This window comes from Diabrotica virgifera, chromosome 2 (assembly GCF_917563875.1).
Source record: "Diabrotica virgifera virgifera chromosome 2, PGI_DIABVI_V3a".
Classification (NCBI taxonomy): Eukaryota; Metazoa; Arthropoda; class Insecta; order Coleoptera; family Chrysomelidae; genus Diabrotica; species Diabrotica virgifera.
The window spans coordinates 134755869-134776256 of NC_065444.1; the positions used below are offsets into that span (position 1 = coordinate 134755869).

Genomic DNA, 20388 nt, shown 5'->3' on the forward strand with positions numbered 1-20388 from the left:
ATGACATAATCTATGATTTTTTTAAATGGGATTAGGCTTAGGGGTAGTGTGGTAGCTCATTTGAAAGGGTGTTAAATTCTCTATTCAGTGATAGGTTTGTTCTAGCATCAGTTTCAAATGGTTTGAAACCATCAGCGAATAGTCGACCAGCGCGAGTAGAGGGGATAGCACTGGTGACTTTATTATGTTCTCTCACTGACCAACTGTTTGCTGACGGTTTCTGATGACTGTTTGCTATTGTGCGTTCCACCTTGACTTTACAGTACAGGTTGTTATGACCAACAGTGATGCCAAATTTTATCAGAAACAGGTTTTAAGCAAACATACTTTTTTGTATAGGATAACTATTAATAACTTAGGAATTAATATTATTGACATTTTGTGGCTGTCAGGGGTTCTAAAACATTTTTTTTTTCGAAAAATACCTTTATGTGCACAAAATAAAAATAATTTTTTATAAAACATTTATATAATAATGTATTTAAGCGCATAAATATGTTAAACCTTAATACATACGTAGGTACCTACAGAAATAATTAAAATACATTTAAACTATATATTTTAGCTTCTTTCTATAATCCCGTCTTCCTCACTTTCACTGCCACTGTCGTAGGGTGTAAACACATTAAAATGACATTAATTTCATCTTGGAAATCAGTCATTAAGAACAATAAACTGCAATTAGGATCCAAATTTTCCAAATAAGCAATGAGTTACTCAATACAATGTATCAGTAATAATTTTAAGCTTATAATATAATATTCTTTGTTATAATTTAATTTAGGTGAACTGACCATCAACAATTATACTTTAACAAATTGAAGAATCTCAGATGCAGAATCCACCAATTTAATAAATTAAAATGGTAGATAGTATTTTAAAACTGAGATTTTTCGTGTTTGAAAGTTCTTACTGGTACATCCTTAATCTGCGACTTTTTCAATTAATAAGACAGCAGACGACGAATATAGAAAACGAAAGGGAAACGATCACATTTCGCTTTCATGCGTCTAGGAAAAACGGACAGCAGAGGAGTTTAAAGCTTAAAGCTAGTTTAGGAGCTAAAGTTTAATAAAACTTTACTTAAACTTGACTGACAATCTAATTTATATTTTTCTCGACATTACTTCAGAACTGTCTATAAGTACTGTCAATACATAAATTAACAACCATAGAAGAACATCCACTTTAAATTTTGAATATTCTAATATTCTTAACCAAAAAAAGATATTACGCATATCGATTAGAAAATTGCTGATTACTTTTCGAAAATGACTACCACTCACAAAAAAACAATGAAAAATATTGTTTTACTTGACTGTCACGGGTTAGTTTTAATTTAAAATTTTTAGGGACCTACATTTTTAGGACCTTGGTAATGTCCGATTGAAAATTCTTTTGAAGAAAATCGGCATCGCCTCGCTAAAAACTCCCATAAGTCAAGGTGGGGCAGACATTAGAACAAACCTAATATAAACATAAATATCATTATTTATACAGGGTAACCAAAAAAAAAAATAATTTTTGAATTAAATTAATTGACGCAAAAAGAAGAATGTATGTAATTTATTTAACTCAAAATACATTGTACTACTGTCAGAAAATAGAAAAAAGATGTTTATTTCACAAATAAACATTTCTTTTAGCTATCAAAAACAGCCTCCCACCTACCTCTTCGTACTTTGAACATGTAATCTGAGCGAGAAGTAATGTCTATTTGTCGAATAAATATTTTTTTCTATTTTCTGACAGCAATAGAATGGATTTTGAGTTAAATAAATTACATACATTCTTCTTTTTTCGTTAATTAATTTAATTCAAAAATTATTTTTTGGCCACCCTGTATTCGCTCCGTGCATGACTGACGCGACACCTAGCGTAGTCGCCTGAAATTTTTGGCGAACACAATTTAACGTTAAACATATGATATACATATGACATATTTGACGTTAATGTAATATTTATTTATTTACCATTTTTGATCAAAATATTTAGATCAAATAAGTTCGAGTGTCAAACAAAAGTCAAATTAAAAAGCGGATATTTGAAAGTTCTCGGAAGAAAATATAATTTTTAAGGGTTTTTCTTCACTTTTTCGTTATAGTTTAGTTGTCGGTGTTAACACTAATTAAGTGTACATCGAACAGTGTTGCCAACCGCATTTCTTTAGATTATCCGATGATCGCTCGAAAAAGATCCGATTTGTCACGAAAAGATACGCTCATAGGCGTAACCAAGTGGGTTGGGGATTATAACTCCCCCCCCCCCCATTTGGATGTACTTTGAGCTCTCTACGCTTAACACCATTACTATTCCTTACCTCTCAGAGGGGCGCGACCCAAAATAGTGACAACTCTACCTTATCGATAATAGTCTACGAGAAGTGCAGCGTAAATTGAATATGGAATTAAAAAAAAATTGTATGTATGTCTTTATACTCACTTTATATTGCTCAAAGATACAGGATCTGGATTTCAATGCATATTTTTTTATACTTCTCGTGTCAAAATTGCGCGTGAAGTTAGGCTTGTTAATGACAGTAGCGATATTGGGGGCGACCCCGCCCAAAGACCGTCCAGTAGTTGTAACCCCCCCCCCCTCCTTAGTATCATCCTGGTTTCTTTTATCTTTTTTTATATTGAATACATTAGTGAAAACCTTTTGTACACTCTACACTAGCATTCGAACATGGTAGAACGAATAGCAATGAAAATACTTTTTTTAAATTAGGAAAAATATATATTAGCTTCATTTTTTAATTTTACCATTTATCCATTATAAAAAAGTATTTTCACAAACCAAAACTTATTTCAACAGACGTTTACTTAAGCATTGCACTACATAAAATAAAAATAAAACTAAATCGTGCAGTAGCTACCAAAGACTAAAAACCCATAAATAAAATCAGACGGCAGAATCCCTGTTTTTGAAATTTGAATTGGATCAATATGCCTTAGTGCAGAGGTTCTCAATCTGTGGCTGTGGTACATGTACCACTGGTGGTACATATCATTATTGGCGGTGGTACACAAAACACAGAAAAAATTAAAATAGTAGTACTTAGTAAGTATCGATAATACAATTTAAAAATATAGGTGGTACCAAAAATAATAAAAATAACTGTAGGTGGTACATCACTCAAAAAGGTTGAGAACCGCTGCCTTAGTGGAAACATTTGTGCATTCAAATTCTAAACAAAACAATTCGCACAGGCCCCTTTTGTCCCTTCTTATCTTAGATAATTACCATTAAAAGTATCGGATGTCGCTAACATTCATCCAATTATAGGCTATTTATAGAAATTTGGGTGGAACCAAAGAAAATTAATGTTTTGTAGGGAATATATGAATGAGAAGCGGATTTTTTTAAGTTTATTTTTGTTATTAGTCTGTTGTAAGAGATTGGTCGATACACTGAAAAATATACGCAAATATCCGATTTATTTAAAGATACGACAACGCTCAAAAAGATACGCAAATCGGATAATTATACGCCGATTGGCAACACTGACATCGAAAGCAATTAGGCAGTGTGAATTATTAGTATTACTAGATTTTAACATTAGCTGGGTCTATCGAACTATTAATTTTGTAACACAAAATGGAAATAGATGACGATAGGAATATACCACAAGATCGGCGAAGGAAAGAAAGTCAGTATGAAAATATAAATATAAACAATAAAAATCAAACGGCAATAATAAGATAAGCGGAATATCTATTGAAAAAAATTATTATTCAATCAATATTCGCCAAAGTTGTCATATTTCGCCGCTACGGGCGCTGCTATAGTTTCGTGTATCCCCACCATGGTCACGCACGGAGCGAATAAATAATGATATTGTTGTTTATATTATGAATAGATAATTGAACACCCTTTCAAATGAGATACCACACGACCCCTATTCCCATATTTAAAAAATCATCGATTACGTCACCACGCCCAGATGGATTTTAAATTTAATAATAGAAATCGACCTGTTTCGGCAGTTCCTTAAAATCTTAATAACAACTGCCAAATATCGAGGTGGACTATTTTCTTTGGCCCAGCCTGTATAGTTAAATTTATTATTTATATTTTTGTGATTATTTGTGCTATTTAGGTTCACCTAGCAAGCCAGATGTACGACTTAGTCGATAAGTATTTAAGGAGATTGGATTCTGAGCTACACAAATTTAAATGTGAGTTGGAAGCAGATAACAAGGGTATAACCGAGGTTTTGGAGAAAAGATCATTAGAATTAGATACACCAAATACAACTCCAAATATTTCATCGCTTCAGCAAAAAGAAAATCGCTACGACAGGTAAAGGTTATGGAGAATTTTAAGTTGGTGAAATGTTTTATTACTCAATTGGTCATTAGCTAGTATTTCTGATTATACCTTATACTTTCGCGCTCTTTGCCAAACTACGGAGGGGATAAGCAAGTAATTGTTGTAATAACCCGAAAATGGTTAAACATGATTGGTTAATTATTTCTTCCATTTCTCTAAGCTAAGTTAAATACTTTGACATATACACTTTTCAATTACATTATTTAAATTTTAGCCAAATACCAGTACCACCTCTGGTGTATCTTCTTCTTAAAGTGCCTATCCGTTCCTGATGTTGGCGATCATCATGGCTATCTTGACTTTGTTCACCGCAGCGCGGAACAGTTCAGTGGTAGTCGTTTTATACCACTTTCGTCAATTTTGAAACCAGGAAATGCGTCTTCTTTCCGGTCGGCTTCTACCATTTACCTTCCCTTGGAGAATCAGTTGGAGACGGCCGTAACGTTCTTGATTTCTCATTACATGTCCAAGATATTCTAATTTTTTAATTTTGATAGTAATGAAAATTTCACACTCTTTCCTCATTCTGCGCTGGACTTCCATGTTAGTAATTCGGTCAACCCAGGATATACGTAAGATGTGCCTATAACACCATATTTCGAAAGCTTCGAGCCAATTCATAGATGCAACAGTTAGTGTCCACGCTTGCATTCCATAGAGCAGAACTGTGAATATGTAGCATTTCAACAGACAGTATTTTGTTTTTAATGATATGTCTCAACTGTTGAAAATGGGTCTCATTCTAACGAATGCTGCCTTTGCTTTTATTATTATCTGTTTAATTTCTGTTGAGTGGTCCCATTGGCTATTTAAATTGTTGCCCAGATATGTATATTGCTCGACTCTTTCGATATTCTGTTGGTTGATTGTAAGTTGAGCGTTTAGTATTGTTTTTTACTAATTGGTATAAATTTGGTCTTCTTTATGTTAACAGCTAGTCCGTATCTGTTGTTGACTTCTGTTATGCGATTTGTTAATATCTGTAAATCATTCAGATTATCAGCAAAAACTATGATGTCATCTGCATATCTAATGTTATTCAACTATTCGCCGTTTATTAATATTCCTTTTGCACAACCGTCTAAAGCTTCCTTAAATATCCATTCAGAATAAATATTGAATAGTAGTAAAGATAAAATACAGCCCTGTCGTACTCCTCGTTTTATTGTAGTTGTATCAGTTAACTGGTCTTCTATTTTGATTTTGGCCGTTTGATTGTATTAAATGTTTCTGATAATTCTCAGATCTTTGTTTTCAATTTCAATTTTGTGCATTAGGGTTATTAATTTGTCATGTTTTATTCTGTCAAATGCTTTCTGGTAATCTATAAAGCACACATATATCTCATAATCTACATCTCCCTGCATCTCTGAAATAGCACTTACAGCAAAAAGGGCCTCCCGTGTTGCCAGAGCATCACGAAATCCGAATTGTGTTCTTGTTAGTTGTTGTTGTATAATCTTGTGTATAAATTTTCAGTAATAATTATACAAGAGCTCTAAAATTATCGATTTGTATCCCGAGTGACACTTTGACAGTTTTAATTTCACGAAGGGGATTGAAATTATGTCAAAGTGAATATTTCATGAATAAAACTGTCTTTTTAAATCATTTTAACGAATAATTTATTGATAACTTCACACGAATATTTGCTAAACCTGTTTCTTGGTGTTCTCTGTGACAAGTTGTAAAATGTTAATTGTCATTAATGTCACTGAACGTATTTTTGCGTAGCAACGAAGGGCATCTGAAGTAATACTTGACAATGGGAAATTATTAAAAATTAACGGGGGTAATTACACAAGTGCGTCAAAATTATCGATAGTTTTGCTTGAAAGCGTATTGCCTAACAACTACTCGAGTTCATTGAACGAGAGTAGTTTTTAAAAGGCAATACACTTGAAAGCTAGATTATCTGATTATTTTGATGCACGAGTGTAATTTAGGGAGAAAATTACTCGAGGAAAGTGAAACTATCAAATGAAGAAATAATAATTTTCTAAACAAGTTATTTAACAATACAACAAAACCCAATCTTAAAAAACTAATAATTATTAAAGACACGGTTATAATAATTATTTCCCGATTCCTGTGGATGTAGATTTAAATTTTTGGAACAACTAAGTTGGGGCTCCGTTGTATTGGTTCTCATTTGTTGAATGATCATCTCATGGTGTTCCTGGTCCATCTGCAGGTAGGGAGATGTAGATTTTGTGTTGAAATGACCGGTTATTTTTATGAATTGCTGTTCCTCAACTCCTTCCTTCGTCAGTTTTGAAACAACGGTCGCACGTAAAGAATGATTGGTAAATTTCATTTTTTTGTTATTTACCAGTTTTTTCCCCCTGGATGGAGGTCCATTGTCCTATCATATATGAAATAATATATCAAATATATGAAATGCCAAACTGACATACTAAATAAACAAAGCTGTTGTTAGTATGTGGTCGTCAAATTCAACAATTAAAAACATGACAGTGCAATTTTCGATTTCTACTATGCTTTTTCTCATGAGGATCTTTCAGAGCGTCACAGTTTTTCGATTTTTTTCTAACGCATTAAATTGTAAGTGACAGAAAAAACGCACGTCGGTTACATTTATAACATTTATTCTAGTTGTCAATAGATGGCGCCATAATCGAAAATAAAATAATTTGCGAATTATATAATATATCTACGAATATAATCTGAACAATTTAAAAGACTATACAAATCAAAGAAAATACCATTTTATAAATGCAATAAACACAATTGATTTCCAAATTGCAAATAAAATTTGACAACTGTCAGATTTAACTAAAATGTCATGTCACTAAAATGTATATTATCACGGACTTACCTTTTTTTCTATCATTTGTGACGAACTGAAAAATGCTCATGAAAAGAAGCATATGCAATTATCGCTGTAATCAAGCGATAATTGTCGAGTAGACAAATGGGCGAGTGTAATTTTCGCTCTAATTTTTAGTTCTGTAGCTTTCTATTGGTCAGAATCTCTATGAATGAAATAATCTAATTTGTAATATACAGTATGTCCCTGTAAGTTGTATCCATATGGAAAACTTTTTTATTATTAATTTTACGAAAAAAACTTATTCTTTATAAAAAATTCTGCATGGTCTAAAACCCAAGATTCAACCATCAGATATTAAATTTTATGAATGTTATACTAGGTATGTCAAAAAGTTTGAATTTCACTCAAGAGTAAAGTAGCTTTATTTTTCACAATATTGAAAATTGCTATTATGAAAAGTTGTTTGGAATTAAAAACTATATTCTAATATGCAATTACATCCTTCAAATAATTTTTTTTTTTTTTTAATTATGGATAACTAACATTATTTTCAGTAATTTCAATTCTGATAACTCTTATATTATTAATTTTACGAAAAAAAGTGATTCTTAATAAAAAGTTATGGATGGTCTAAAACCTAAAATTCAACCACCTTATATCAAATTTTATCAATTTTATACGAGGTATGTCAAAAAAGATAAATTTAGATCAAAAGTAAAGTACCTTTATAGTTCAGAATATTTTAATTAGAAGGATGTAATTACATACTGAAAACATAGTTTTTAATTCTAAATAACTTTTCATAATAAAAATTTTCCATATTGTGAAAAATAAACGTATTTTACTCTTGAGCGAAATTCATATTTTTTGACATACCTCGTATAAAATTGATAAAATTTGACATAAGATGGTTGTATTTTAGGTTTTAGACCATGCAGAACTTTTTATTAAGAATGACTTTTTATTAAGAATAAGAGTTATCTGAATTGAAATAACTAAAAATAATGTTAGTTAATTTTTCAAAAAAAAAAAATTCAATTAGAAGGATGTAATTGCATACTAAAATATAGTTTTTAATACCAAACAACTTTTCGTAATAGCAATTTTCAATATTGTGAAAAATAAAGCTACTTTACTCTTGAGTGAAATTCAAACTTTTTGACATACCTCGTATAATGTTCAAAAAGTTTGATATTTGATTGTTACATCTTATGTTTTGCACCATGCAGAGCTTTTTATGAAGAATAACTTTTTTTCGCAAAATTAATAATAAAAAAGTTTTCCATATGGATACAACTTACAGGGACATACTGTATATAAGGCAAAGAATGCCCTGTTGTCAGGTGTATACCATAAATCACAAAAATTTAATTAAAAATCCTTTAAAAAATGTATATTTATATTAAAAATCACAGAACTTTTCGGAATAACAATTCCATCATCAGGTATAAATACTAGCTTTGAGCTGCCAAAAATATCTAGTTGAAAACCCTTTACAATTTGTACAAAGTTATTATGTCTAAAATATTTCTTATTTTGTCTAAAATATTATGTGATATTTAAGTTGGATTTATAGTTTGACGTAGCGTAGACGTAGACGCAACGGAGACGCAAGAAATGGACTGGAAACGTAAGAAAATATTATGTCAATTTATAGATCGACGTAGCGGAATTTTTGCGCATGAGTAGAAAGAGTAAACAATGACTTTCTAATTCAACAACATAGCCTATAAATTATACGAACAGTAAACAAACTTTGTGTTGTGTATTTATTTATACTTATACTATTATTTATTATAATATTTATCTGTTTTGTGTGTTACATGGATTAGGAAATAAACGAAGGTATGCTCCTTGGTGCCGCATGCCCTGGGATTTCCAACTATTTTGTTTCATTTCCGGGTCTTTAAAATGTTTATTGGATTTACCTATCATATATGTGTGGATAACCCCGAATTAGGCTAATAAAGAACTCATACTTATCTGAAATATTTAAATGACTCATATGATATATTTTTATTAAATTAATAACTTAACATCCATTGTATTAACACATAATTAACAAAATTCGAATATGTTGATAAACAAGTTTAACTTTACAGAATTGAAATTGATGAGGGCGTGTCCACTTTGGGTGACAGAACAAAATTCTTCCTTTTGACTGGCCAGACGTAAGAAACGCACTGTAAAAGATGAAAGTTGGTGAACTCTTCCGTTCCGTTACGTTTCTCTTACAATCCATCAGGCGCTTGCGTTCATTTATAAACACGAGTACACAAAATTCGGTGTTGATCTTTTCCAGTGCGTCTCCGTTGCGTCTACGTCTACGCTACGTCAAACTATAAATCTAACTTTAAACTTTTCCTTGATTACAACGTAGAACTCCCCCATAATGTGGGTTGCTGGCCCTGAGGGTCATCATCATTCAACCCGGACCTATTCGCTGCTGGATATAGGTCTCCCCCAGTCTTCTCCATTTATTCCTGTTTTGTGCTGTTTGCATCCAATTTTGGTCTATCCGTTTTTATGTCATCAGACCATCTTATTGGCGGACGACCTCTACTCCGATATGCTTCTTGTCTTGGTCTCCAGTGTATTATTCGCTGTGTTCATCTGTTATCCGACATTCTAGCTACGTGCCCCGCCTAGTTCCACTTAACGGTCATAATTCTTTCTATGACATCTGTCACTCCTGTTCTCCGTCTTATTTCCTTGTTCATAATCCGATACCTACGAGAAATGCCTAACATCGAGCGTTCCATGGCTCTTTGTGTAACACAAATTTTATTTATTTTCTTGGTTAATGTTATGAGTTTCTGCACCATATGTAACTACTGGCAAGACGCACTGATTAAAGACTTTTCTTTTGAGACACATAGGCAGTTTTGACTCAAGAATATAGCTCAGCTTGCCGAATGCCACCCAAGTGAATCCTATTCCTATGCGTATCTCATGCCCCAAGTACTTATAAGAGGTGGTTTCTTTTGTCCCCTCAATGTGAGTGCGAGTAAGATGCACCATTGGACTGCCGGAAAGGTGCATCTTACTCGTACTCACATTGACGGCCGCCTCAATACGTTCTTAGCCGCTCATTGTTAATAATTAAAAATACAACTTAGTAATAAATTAATGACACAAATTTCTTCAGGATCATGTAGGAGGGGGGGGGGGGGGGGGGGGCTTTAAAATTTGATTTAGTCACTTTCTGACTTTCATAATAATAATTTTAACCGATTTGACTTAAAGATGACCATTTTCGCATTTTTTTAAATTTTAAATCGTATATAACTCGGCAACTATCAATTTTAGAACAAAAACACAAGAGACCTTTTTTGCTTATAATGACCCAAAGAATCTAAAAAAATTTGTCCGAAGTGAAAAAATGGATTTTTTTAAATTTGTTTAACAAAAATTGCCGACCGCGGCACCCTGTGGATTTGTTATGAGGACCTCGTTTGAATAAGTTTTTGCAAAAAAATCTAATCAGAATAATTTACCCAACGGGGGCGACGATACAACCTACTCTAACTTCTTTTTGAAAAAATTAAGAAAGATAAAAAAACATGTAATACAAAAACCGAAAATTACCAGCTAAAAAAATGTTTGTACAAGGTGATCAAAACTTTTTTCTGTAAAACTTACCTAAAATGCATTTAATAATAAGCTTCAACAATAATAAATGTTCAACAAACATTTTTTTTGAGCTCTTATACAGTATGTCTGCATAACTTGTAACCTATTGATAACTTTTTTATTATCAGCTTAACGAAAAAAAGTTATTCTTTATAAAATACTTTGCATCATATAGAATTTAAGATGCAACCATCAGATATCAAATTTTATTAATTTTATACGAGGTATGTCAAAAAATATGAATTTCACTCAACAGTAAAGTACCTTTATATTTCACAACATCGAAAATTGTTATAAAGGAAAGTTGTTTGGAATTAAAAACTATTTTTCAATGTGCCTTCTAATTGAAATATTGTGAACTATAAAGACACTTAACTGTTAAGCGAAATTCATATTTTTTACATACCTCGTATAAAATTGAAAAAGGTTGATAGCTGATGGTTGTATCTTAAATTTTTGACCAGGTAGAGCATTTTATGAACAATAACTTTTTTCGTAAATTGGTATCTAATAACACAGTTATCATAATAATTGTAATAAAATGAAAATTGAGAAAAAAATATTGAATTTTTTTTTCAATTAGAAGGATGTATTTTGTAATCGTATATTAAAACATAGTTTTTAATTCCAAACAACTTTTCATAATAACAATTTTTGATATTCTGGAATATGAAAGTATTTTCCTCTTTAACAAAATTCATATTTTTGACATACCTCGTGTACAATTGATAAAATTTAGTATCTGTTGATTGAGTTTTAGATTTTAGACCGTGCAGAGCATTTTATGAAGAATAACTTTTTTCGTAAAATTGCTAATAAAAAAGTTTCCCATATGGTCCTAGCTACGCAGACATACTGTATAAGAGCTGAAGTATAAGAATTTTTAAATTGTAATGCCATATTCGGATTTAGCATAATCAAAAACAAAATAGAAACATATTTGATCATAGTAAAATAACTATGAATTCAACGATATTTTTAAAATTATTTATACAAAACAATAATTGTTATTGTCTAAACAATTAATAAACAATTAGCAGCAAAATCTGTGGGTAGAACTTTTTACTTTAACATGTATATAAACTAACAACAGAAGTTTTAGAAAAATATAAGCTTGTTTGAATTTTTCCGAAACAATTCATGTTTTCGTTCTATCTTAACTCCCCTATTAGTATTTTCTAGTTTTTGGTTTATGGCCATTTGGTACTTCTCAGTATTTTCTTTATTTCTCAATTTATATGACCTAATAGTTTCATATGCTTGTTTTCTTTTCTTGAAGTGTGTTAGTGTTATCTGATTTTAAAACAATAATATTAAAAATATTAATATTTGAAAAACTTTTTTAGTGCATTTAGATATTCTAGACCAAGAGCTGAAAAGCGAAGGGACAGTAGTGTTTCAATACCTGCTCAATTGACAGAAAAACGCCAAGCTGTCACGCCGGTGGCGCCTCCTCCTTTAATAGAAACAAGACACGCTACCACTTCCGTTCAACCAATTGCCCCTTCCTCTGCTACCACTACAACCATGTCCTATAATCTCGGGCATAATTTGGGAGCTGGACCTGCAATCGCAGCTGCTGCTTCCCAAGCAATCGCTGCAACCCAACAGGTAACAAAACTTTTTTAATATCTAACGGCAAAGTTTGTCTTAAATTTTTCCATGAGATAATTAAATAATCTATTGTCGACGTGATATGATGGGAGTAATAATTATTGAGATTCTGATATGTATAACACTTCTCCAAGGAATTAACGCACCACCTTAAAAATGGGTCATTTTTGATATCTCGAATTTCCTAAACCTGCTGTCCGATATAAGTGATTTTTTAACATATTATAGCCTTATTCTTTAGCAATATTGCTGCAATAATATTGTTGCTAGACAGGTAAATTGTCATTGTATACCGGGTGTACCAATCAAACTATGTTTTTTTCTCAAAGTTCGCAACACCCTGTGGTATATTGTAGCATTTATAAAATACTGAAATTAAAACAAAACCAAACTATAGCCTTAGGTTTCATTAACATTTTGTTTTTGATTTATTCGCTTATGTTGCGTAATAAAAAAGTTAGGTACACTTCCCGTCATATAAAACTGGTACCCCTGGTTTTTCCCCAATGTAAACCTGTGTTCAGACTGGACACAATGGTTCGTGAATCACTTCGTTGTTGCCATCACGGATAACGGAATTACAGTAAATCTAAATACAAAACAAATGACGTTTAAACATGTAGTTATAAAGTTTTTAGATAGGTATTATTTTCATCATAAACAATTGACCATCATTGAAGAAACCCTGGAAATATTGCCGAAGATAAAAATTTATTATTTACTAAATTTAATTAACTCAGTGCCCAAAACATTACAAGAAGTGATTAATAATAATGGAGCTATGACGAAATATTAATATTTTAGCAGTTTCGAATTGTAATACATAATATATTTAAATTCCACACTTGTTCACTGTAAAAGTTATTCATTTTGTATTAATTTCAAATTTAATTTTTTATGTCTTCACTGTGTTTTATTTATTCTATTACAGTTTTGTATTTACAGTAGATACAATTTACGAGAAACCAATCACGCTTCTTCATTTGAAATTAAACATAATAATTTAAAGTTATGTCTAGATTTATTAACTATCATTATTTTTGAATTGAAATATTTTCATAAATTATAATAAAACACGAATCAATGTAAGTATGGCTACTTAACTGAGATGACTGGCAACGTTGCCCTAGAAATTAAAATGACATATTTGACAAGATCAACTTGCACAACTTGAAAAATGCGATTTTCGGTTACAAGAGTTGTACCAGTTTTTTATGACGCGAAGTGAACTAGCCATATTTTTCATCAATATCGCTGGTACCTATGATTAATGTGATTCCTAATACATATCCAGTGAAAATAATAACTGTTTGATAAGTATTGGCGATTACAATTTTTTTTATATGCGTGTTCGCGAAGATTGTAGCTCACAAAATATTTAGAATGAAAAGAGTTAATATAAAATAAAAAAAAAATAATAAAAAACATAAAAATGTATACCATTTTTATTCAGTTGCAATGCGAAACCAAAACTGTCTTAATTTTTACTTAGATTAGAGAGCGCGGCCAGCACTCTTATCGACGATTTCACCTCTTGTTAGAGGCTCTTCAGAGAATGCATAGGCTGCTATCTCTACTCCAGGTTAAAATTTTCGACATCTATTATGGGCCATTCCACGAACATACGCCTGTTTTGGATTACTTCGACAACGAATATTTTACTGTGCAAAATAAGAAGAACGAAAGTAAATTGCAAATTACATTGTTGTTTATTGGAATAATTATTAGCGCCATTTACTTTCGTACTTCTTATGTTTCACAGTAAAATATTCGTTGTCGAAGTAATCCAAAACAGGCGTATGTTCGTGGAATGGCCCATAGTCCCCCATTGCAACTGACGTGAAGGTAGTAGGTGCGTAGCGGCATCTGCTAAATGAAAGTCTAAGTTTTTCAACCTAATAAAAATATTTTTAAAATAAATTTTTAAAATAAATTAATTTAGAAAAGATTTAGTTCATAATAGATGCCGACGAAAACAATTATTTCCCTTTCTGTTTCTGTTTCTGCCGACAAAAACAATTATTTCTGAGAACTTTTTACTAATTATAATTTTCGTGGACCCACAAACAGAAATGATGTTTTTTGCCGATACTCCTCAAAAAATAAATTTTTTCGCTAACACTTTATTAGGGATTACAATTTTCACAATCATAATATAATCGAAAATAATATTTTTCGCGGCGTTCATTGAAAGTTCTACTCTTAAGGCATTTTTCGGTGTTATAGTTTTCGTAGGCGGCAGCGATATATACTCTATGAGAAATTAACAATATGATAAATGTCATATTGTTAACAGTCAAAAAGTGTCTGGTTTGTTGTAAAAATTAGTAGATTTATTCTTTAATATTTCAATTAAGTCCGTATTTTTGTTTTGTTGTTTGGTGGAAATGGAACGCGCTACATGTCTGGCGTGACCCGCGAAGAGTCCTTTTTAAGCAGTGACTACCATGCTATCGGCTCCTTATACCGGTAACAATTTTTTGCTAATGCACGATAATGCAAGACCTCAAGTTTTACAACAGGTAATATTTACAACAGTTAAATCTTCGAACTTTGAGTTGGCCACCGCATAGTCCAGATCTTAATCCGATCGAAGATTTGTGGAACATAATTGGCAGAAGACAACGACTTTACAACAAGTAGAAACAGTAGCTCTCGAGATTTGAAATGATATTGATAGACAAAATAGCAAACCTTATTTGTAATATAAAAGTACATATCTCTTTTATAATCGAACATAAGCGAATGAATCAAAAAACAAAATGTTAAGAAAGCCTAAGGCTGCAATTGAGTTTTAATTTCAATATATTATAAAGGCTAGAATATTCCACAAGAATATTCCTAACTTTGAGACAAAAACAGAGTATGATTGTTACACCCGGTATACAATGTCATTTACTTGTCTAGCAACAAAATTATTACAGCGATATTCTAAAAGAAGGATTTTTTCTTCTTCGTCTAGTCATTCACGTCTCCATATGAACACAAGCCTCTTCAAGTCTTCCTTTCCATTGTTTTTTTATTACTTGTACTACGCTACTTGTAGCCAATTTCTCCCGGCAGTCCGTTTCAGATCACCTGTCCATCTCATAGTACGTCTGCCTCTCGGTCTTTTGTGTTCGTATGATCTCCAGGTTAGAATTGTTCTGTGCCATTTGTTTAGATCGCTCCTAGCTACATGTTCAGCGTATTCCCATTTCAATTTTAATGATTTTTGTACCACATCGGTGACTTTATTTTTGTGTCTGATCCATGTGGTTGTTTTCCTGTCCTTAAGTGATATGCCTAGCATTGATCTTTCCATCGCGTGTTGAGTATATTCATATTCTTTTTTGTGATTGTCCATGTTTGTGCCCCATATGTTAATATCGGAATAATGCATGCATCAAAAACTTTAGATCTAACATGTAGCTGAATTTGTTGATTTGTGAGTATATATGTAGTTCAGTTTGTCGAATGCTGCCCATGCTAACTTTCTTCTTCTTTTTATTTCTTCCGTTTGAATTTCCCTATTTAGTATTATTTTTTGTCCTAAGTATACAGGGTGTCCAGAAACTCTACCGACAAACGAAGACAGGAGATTCCTCGGGTAATTTTAAGACAATTTAACCAAATTCACCTAGTCCGAAAATGCTTTCTAAGCGTACGTTCAGAGTGGAGCGTAGAAAGAGTGCGAGCAAAGAGCAAAGCGGAGAAATCAAACTACTACTGGGAAACGGAGGTACACAGAGTGCTAGCAAAGAGCAAAGCGGCGAAACCAAACAAGTTTGATTTCTCCGCTCGCACTCTTTGTTATTTTTCCGAAAAATGAATCTCGATGTCCTGATAGCTGAAGTGTTTCAAAGAAAGCTGTTATTGGATCAGAAAGATTCCCTATTCAGATGACGACGATGACTTTTTAAATTTATAACTTTATGCAATTTTATAATTAAATAAATATTATGTAACTTAATAATTATTATTAGTTCTACAGTGTGGCAAAACCAAATGGAATAAATTCATTATTTCGTAAACCGACGACTAAAAAATCCGGAAACAGGTCGATTTTTATTTTTAAATTATGATTTTTTGGCATTTACATACTAGTGAGGTCATCCATCTCGAAGCTGAAATAAAAAATATACATGCGGACCAATGTAAAAAAGGTCATTTCATTGTTATCTTCTTACCGGCGTGAGAAATACAAAATAAGATTTACTATTTTATTTGGGCATAAGCCACAATTCCAGTTTGAAATCAAGTTTACTTGACGTTTCGACTTTCACTTCGGAAATCGTTATCAATATAAAAAAACATTCCTAAATTAAAAATTTAACTTTGTTTCTGGTGAAGCAACGCAGTTGGAACAAGCAGAATATTATAATTGTCACCGGAAAGCGAAAAAGGTAACGCACAACTTGGAAGAACCTATAGATTTCCAACTTGTTTTCTGGTGAAGTAACGCAGTTGGAACAAGCAGATATATTATAATTGTGTCACCGGAAAGCGAAAAAGGAAACTAACAACTTGGAAGAGCCTATAGTTTTCTAAATTCGTTTCTTGTGAAGCAACGCAGTTGGAACAAGCAGATATATTATAATTTCCCCGTGTGGAGGCGGGCCTCTCAAGTAGAATACCTCCACAGCTTCTCCTGCTCATCGTAAAAGGCGACAAATTGGAGCAGCTAACCGCTGTCCTTCAACCCAGCTCCTAACCTGTCCCTATGTGATAGTTATTACCCCCCCAACTATCATATGACACCCACCCCTACCATCAAACACGTCCTGATACCCAAACCTATACCCGAGGAGAAAACCTCCACGAATTTAAAAACCAGTGGAGGAAACCACTGAAAACAAACGGATATGCATAGGGATTGCGGCTATGCACCATCCTAGTATACCGCCACCCCAACCTCAAGGTGTAACACCATCGTGCCGAAGGGGTGCATGGCCCAGGGGTAACGTAGTGGGCTACAAGCGATGCCTAAGGGAGATGGCGAACCCGAGAGGAAAACAGCCTTGGCGGGGCAAGGGCGCACTGCCCCACTGGACAGATCAACACGACCCAACTCGTGGGAAGGAAGATGGGACAAAAAAAGAAAAACAAAAAAGGCGGAAGACAGAGCAGCGGGGGCGAAAAAGAAAACAGAAGAGGCGGGGAAAAAGAAAGGGACGAGAATCAAGGGGAGAAAAGATGGAGAAGAGAAGTGGAAGAAAAGGAAGACCCCGGATCTAGAACCAGCGCAAACAGAAGCAAGGGAAAAGAAAGAGAAGGTAAGAGGGAAACAAGGGAAGTAAGAGGGGAACTGCAAACCAAGAGAGAAGAAGAAAGAAAGAGAATAGGAAGAGAAAAAGAGGGAGAAGAGAACAGACAGAAGGACGAAAAAAATAAAGCGAAGAGTCATAGGAAAGAAAACGCAAGGGAAGAAGGGGAATCGAGCAGCTCTGACAGCAGTTCCGATGATGAATCGGAGGAAGAGGAGCAAACACCCAACTGTAATGCAAGAACAAAGTTGGAACGCCTCAAGGATAGTGTAGCGGCCCTTGAAAAACTCATGGTTGAGGTGCCAAATACAAGGGTTGCCATAAAGCAGGAGGTCGACAACCTGAGAAACCGGTTGTTCGATTATACCGAGGAACTGGAGGAAAGCAAGAAGAAAGAAGAGGTTCCAAGGAAGTCTGTTTGCACGACATCCAGAGGTGTGCAGACGAACATGGAGCCCTTAAAAGTCAAGAAAATGGCGACAATGGGTGTTCAAGTGGACCTAGAGAACCCAGAAGCCATTAAAAGGAGGGTCGACGCCATCACGGAAAAAATGGCAATATGCGAGTACGAGGAAATAACAGAGTTCTTAAATGAGGACTGGCCGGAGGAAGTCTTCCAAAGAACTGAAGTGAAAGAGGGGGACATCTCTGATATAGCAGCACACGTGGCAGTATTTGTTACCAACAACGACGAGGACAAAAAAGCCATGGAAACGGTGAAAGGTATGTTTCCTGACCTACCAGGTGTTCCAGCGGAGGTAGATGAGGATGGAGGCCTGGGAACTGTGAGAGTCACGATGTCTGCTCATGTAGATGGAACGTGGATTGACAAGGAGAAATATGGATTCAAACTTCTCCCAAACAAGAAGGAAGAACTCGAGTCGGTGAAGTTCCTCAAGACATGCAGGAAACTGGTACAGAAGATGGAGGAGCTAGGAAGAGAAAGAGTGGGAATCCACACGCCAACATCACTAGGAGTTGAGACATCGAGGAGAATCCTGGAGTGGGCAGCAAGAGGAAGGGGTGTGACGATCACGCTCCTAGGCAAAAAATCCAGAAGAGGGTGGGCAAACATTAACACCAAGCCCAGAGAACAATGTGGAGTAGTACTTATCAGCAAAAACAAGGAAAAATCATTTGCGGACCTTATGACAGAAGTGAAAAGTAACCTCACAGGAAGAAAATCCATCGACATAAAAAGGATCAGACAGACCAGAAATCAAGGAATATCACTGGAACTGGGAGGAGGAAGGGAAATGGCGGAGGAGGTGAAGAAACTCCTCTCTGGTAGCACATGTGTGTCGAGAGCAGTGGCAAAAGGGGGCGTCGTAAAGAGAAGAATCTTGATGCAAGAAATCCCACCCAACACAACGGAGGATGTGATCCAAAAGGCCACAGAGGAAGCAGCAGGTAAAGAGCGGGCATGTGACATAGTAAAAACCTGGACCGAGACACGGGGTGGAGAAAGAGGGATGATGAGTGCAGTGATGGATGTCGACGAAGACGCGGCCGAAAAGATTCTAAGAATGAGAAGAATTAGGGTAGAGTATACCTCCTGTCGGGTCATAGAAGCAAGGACAGAAATACCAAGATGCTTGAGATGCCTAGCCTTTGGACACAAGCAATGGAACTGTAAAGGGCAGAACAGAAGAGGATGTTGCTTCCGATGCGGCAAAGAGGGTCACATAGCGTCGGAATGCAAGACAGAAACAATCAGATGTCTCAACTGCGATGTGACCGGGCATGTGGCGAATTCAAGAAGATGTCCAAAGTTTAACCGACTGGTTGAAAGTAGCGACCACTAAGGACTAGTCCCAGGAAGAGCGCGCGAGTGGAAACAGTATGAAAGAGAGCGTGAACGGAGTCCGAGTCTAAGAAATGGCGAACACAGGAAATAAGATCCGAGAGCTGAGAGTACTACAAACGAACGTGGGAACGGCGAGATTAGCACATGATCTCGCCGAGGCTGCCGCCGTAGAAAAGAATATCGACGTGCTGGTGACGGCGGAGCCAAACCCAACAGCGGCTAAGAAAAGAGGATGGTTTGTGGATACGACTGGAAGGGCCGCTGTACGAATCTACAATAGAAAGCTGCGAGTGTATGAATTAAACCGAAGGAAGGACACGTGATCGTCCGGATGGAGAAGATGCAGCTGGTCTGCTGTTATGTTTCTCCGAACATAACAGTGGGTGAGTACGAGAGGAAGATGGACGAGATCATGCAGGAAGTGGGGAATACAGGAGGAGAATGCGTAGTGCTGGGAGACTTTAATGCAAAAGCAGCGGAGTGGGGATCTCCTATCACCGACACTCGCGGCAGGATACTAACCGACTGGGTGGGTACTCTGGATCTAGTAGTACTGAACACAGGTCTGGCGCCTACGTTTGTTAGGAGAGGTACAGGTACGTACATCGACGTGACTATGGCGACACAAGGAATAGCGGCGAAAGCAAGAGGCTGGAAGGTTTTACCAGACTACACCGGAACGGAGCATCAGTACATCGGATTCTCGATAGTCGGGGCGGGAACTACTAACGCAGTCCGCGCGTCTGGTACGTCGAGAGGCGGATGCGGCGATGGAAGTGACTGGAAAGTATACGAGGAGCTGATCAAATGGAGAATTAGCATGATGCAGGGTCAATCACCGACAGTCGAAAACCTGGAGAGGGTAATTAAAGAAGCGATGGAGGGAAGCAGGAGGGGTCGCCGAGATATAAACAAGATGCCCTACTGGTGGAACGCGGACATCGAGACACAAAGAAATG

At 34.8% G+C, this 20388-nt stretch overlaps 1 protein-coding gene across 3 annotated transcripts in view; it reads left to right on the forward strand.

Annotated features, from left to right (window-relative positions):
- LOC126879637 (inhibitor of growth protein 3) overlaps positions 1-20388 on the forward strand; it is an 81525-nt gene that overhangs the window by 20469 nt on the left and 40668 nt on the right. For all 3 annotated transcript variants that reach the window (XM_050642822.1, XM_050642823.1, XM_050642821.1), the window contains 2 exons: positions 4103-4305; positions 12109-12373. In XM_050642822.1, the coding sequence (XP_050498779.1) occupies positions 4103-4305; positions 12109-12373 (468 nt within the window). The remainder of the gene's footprint in view (positions 1-4102; positions 4306-12108; positions 12374-20388) is intronic.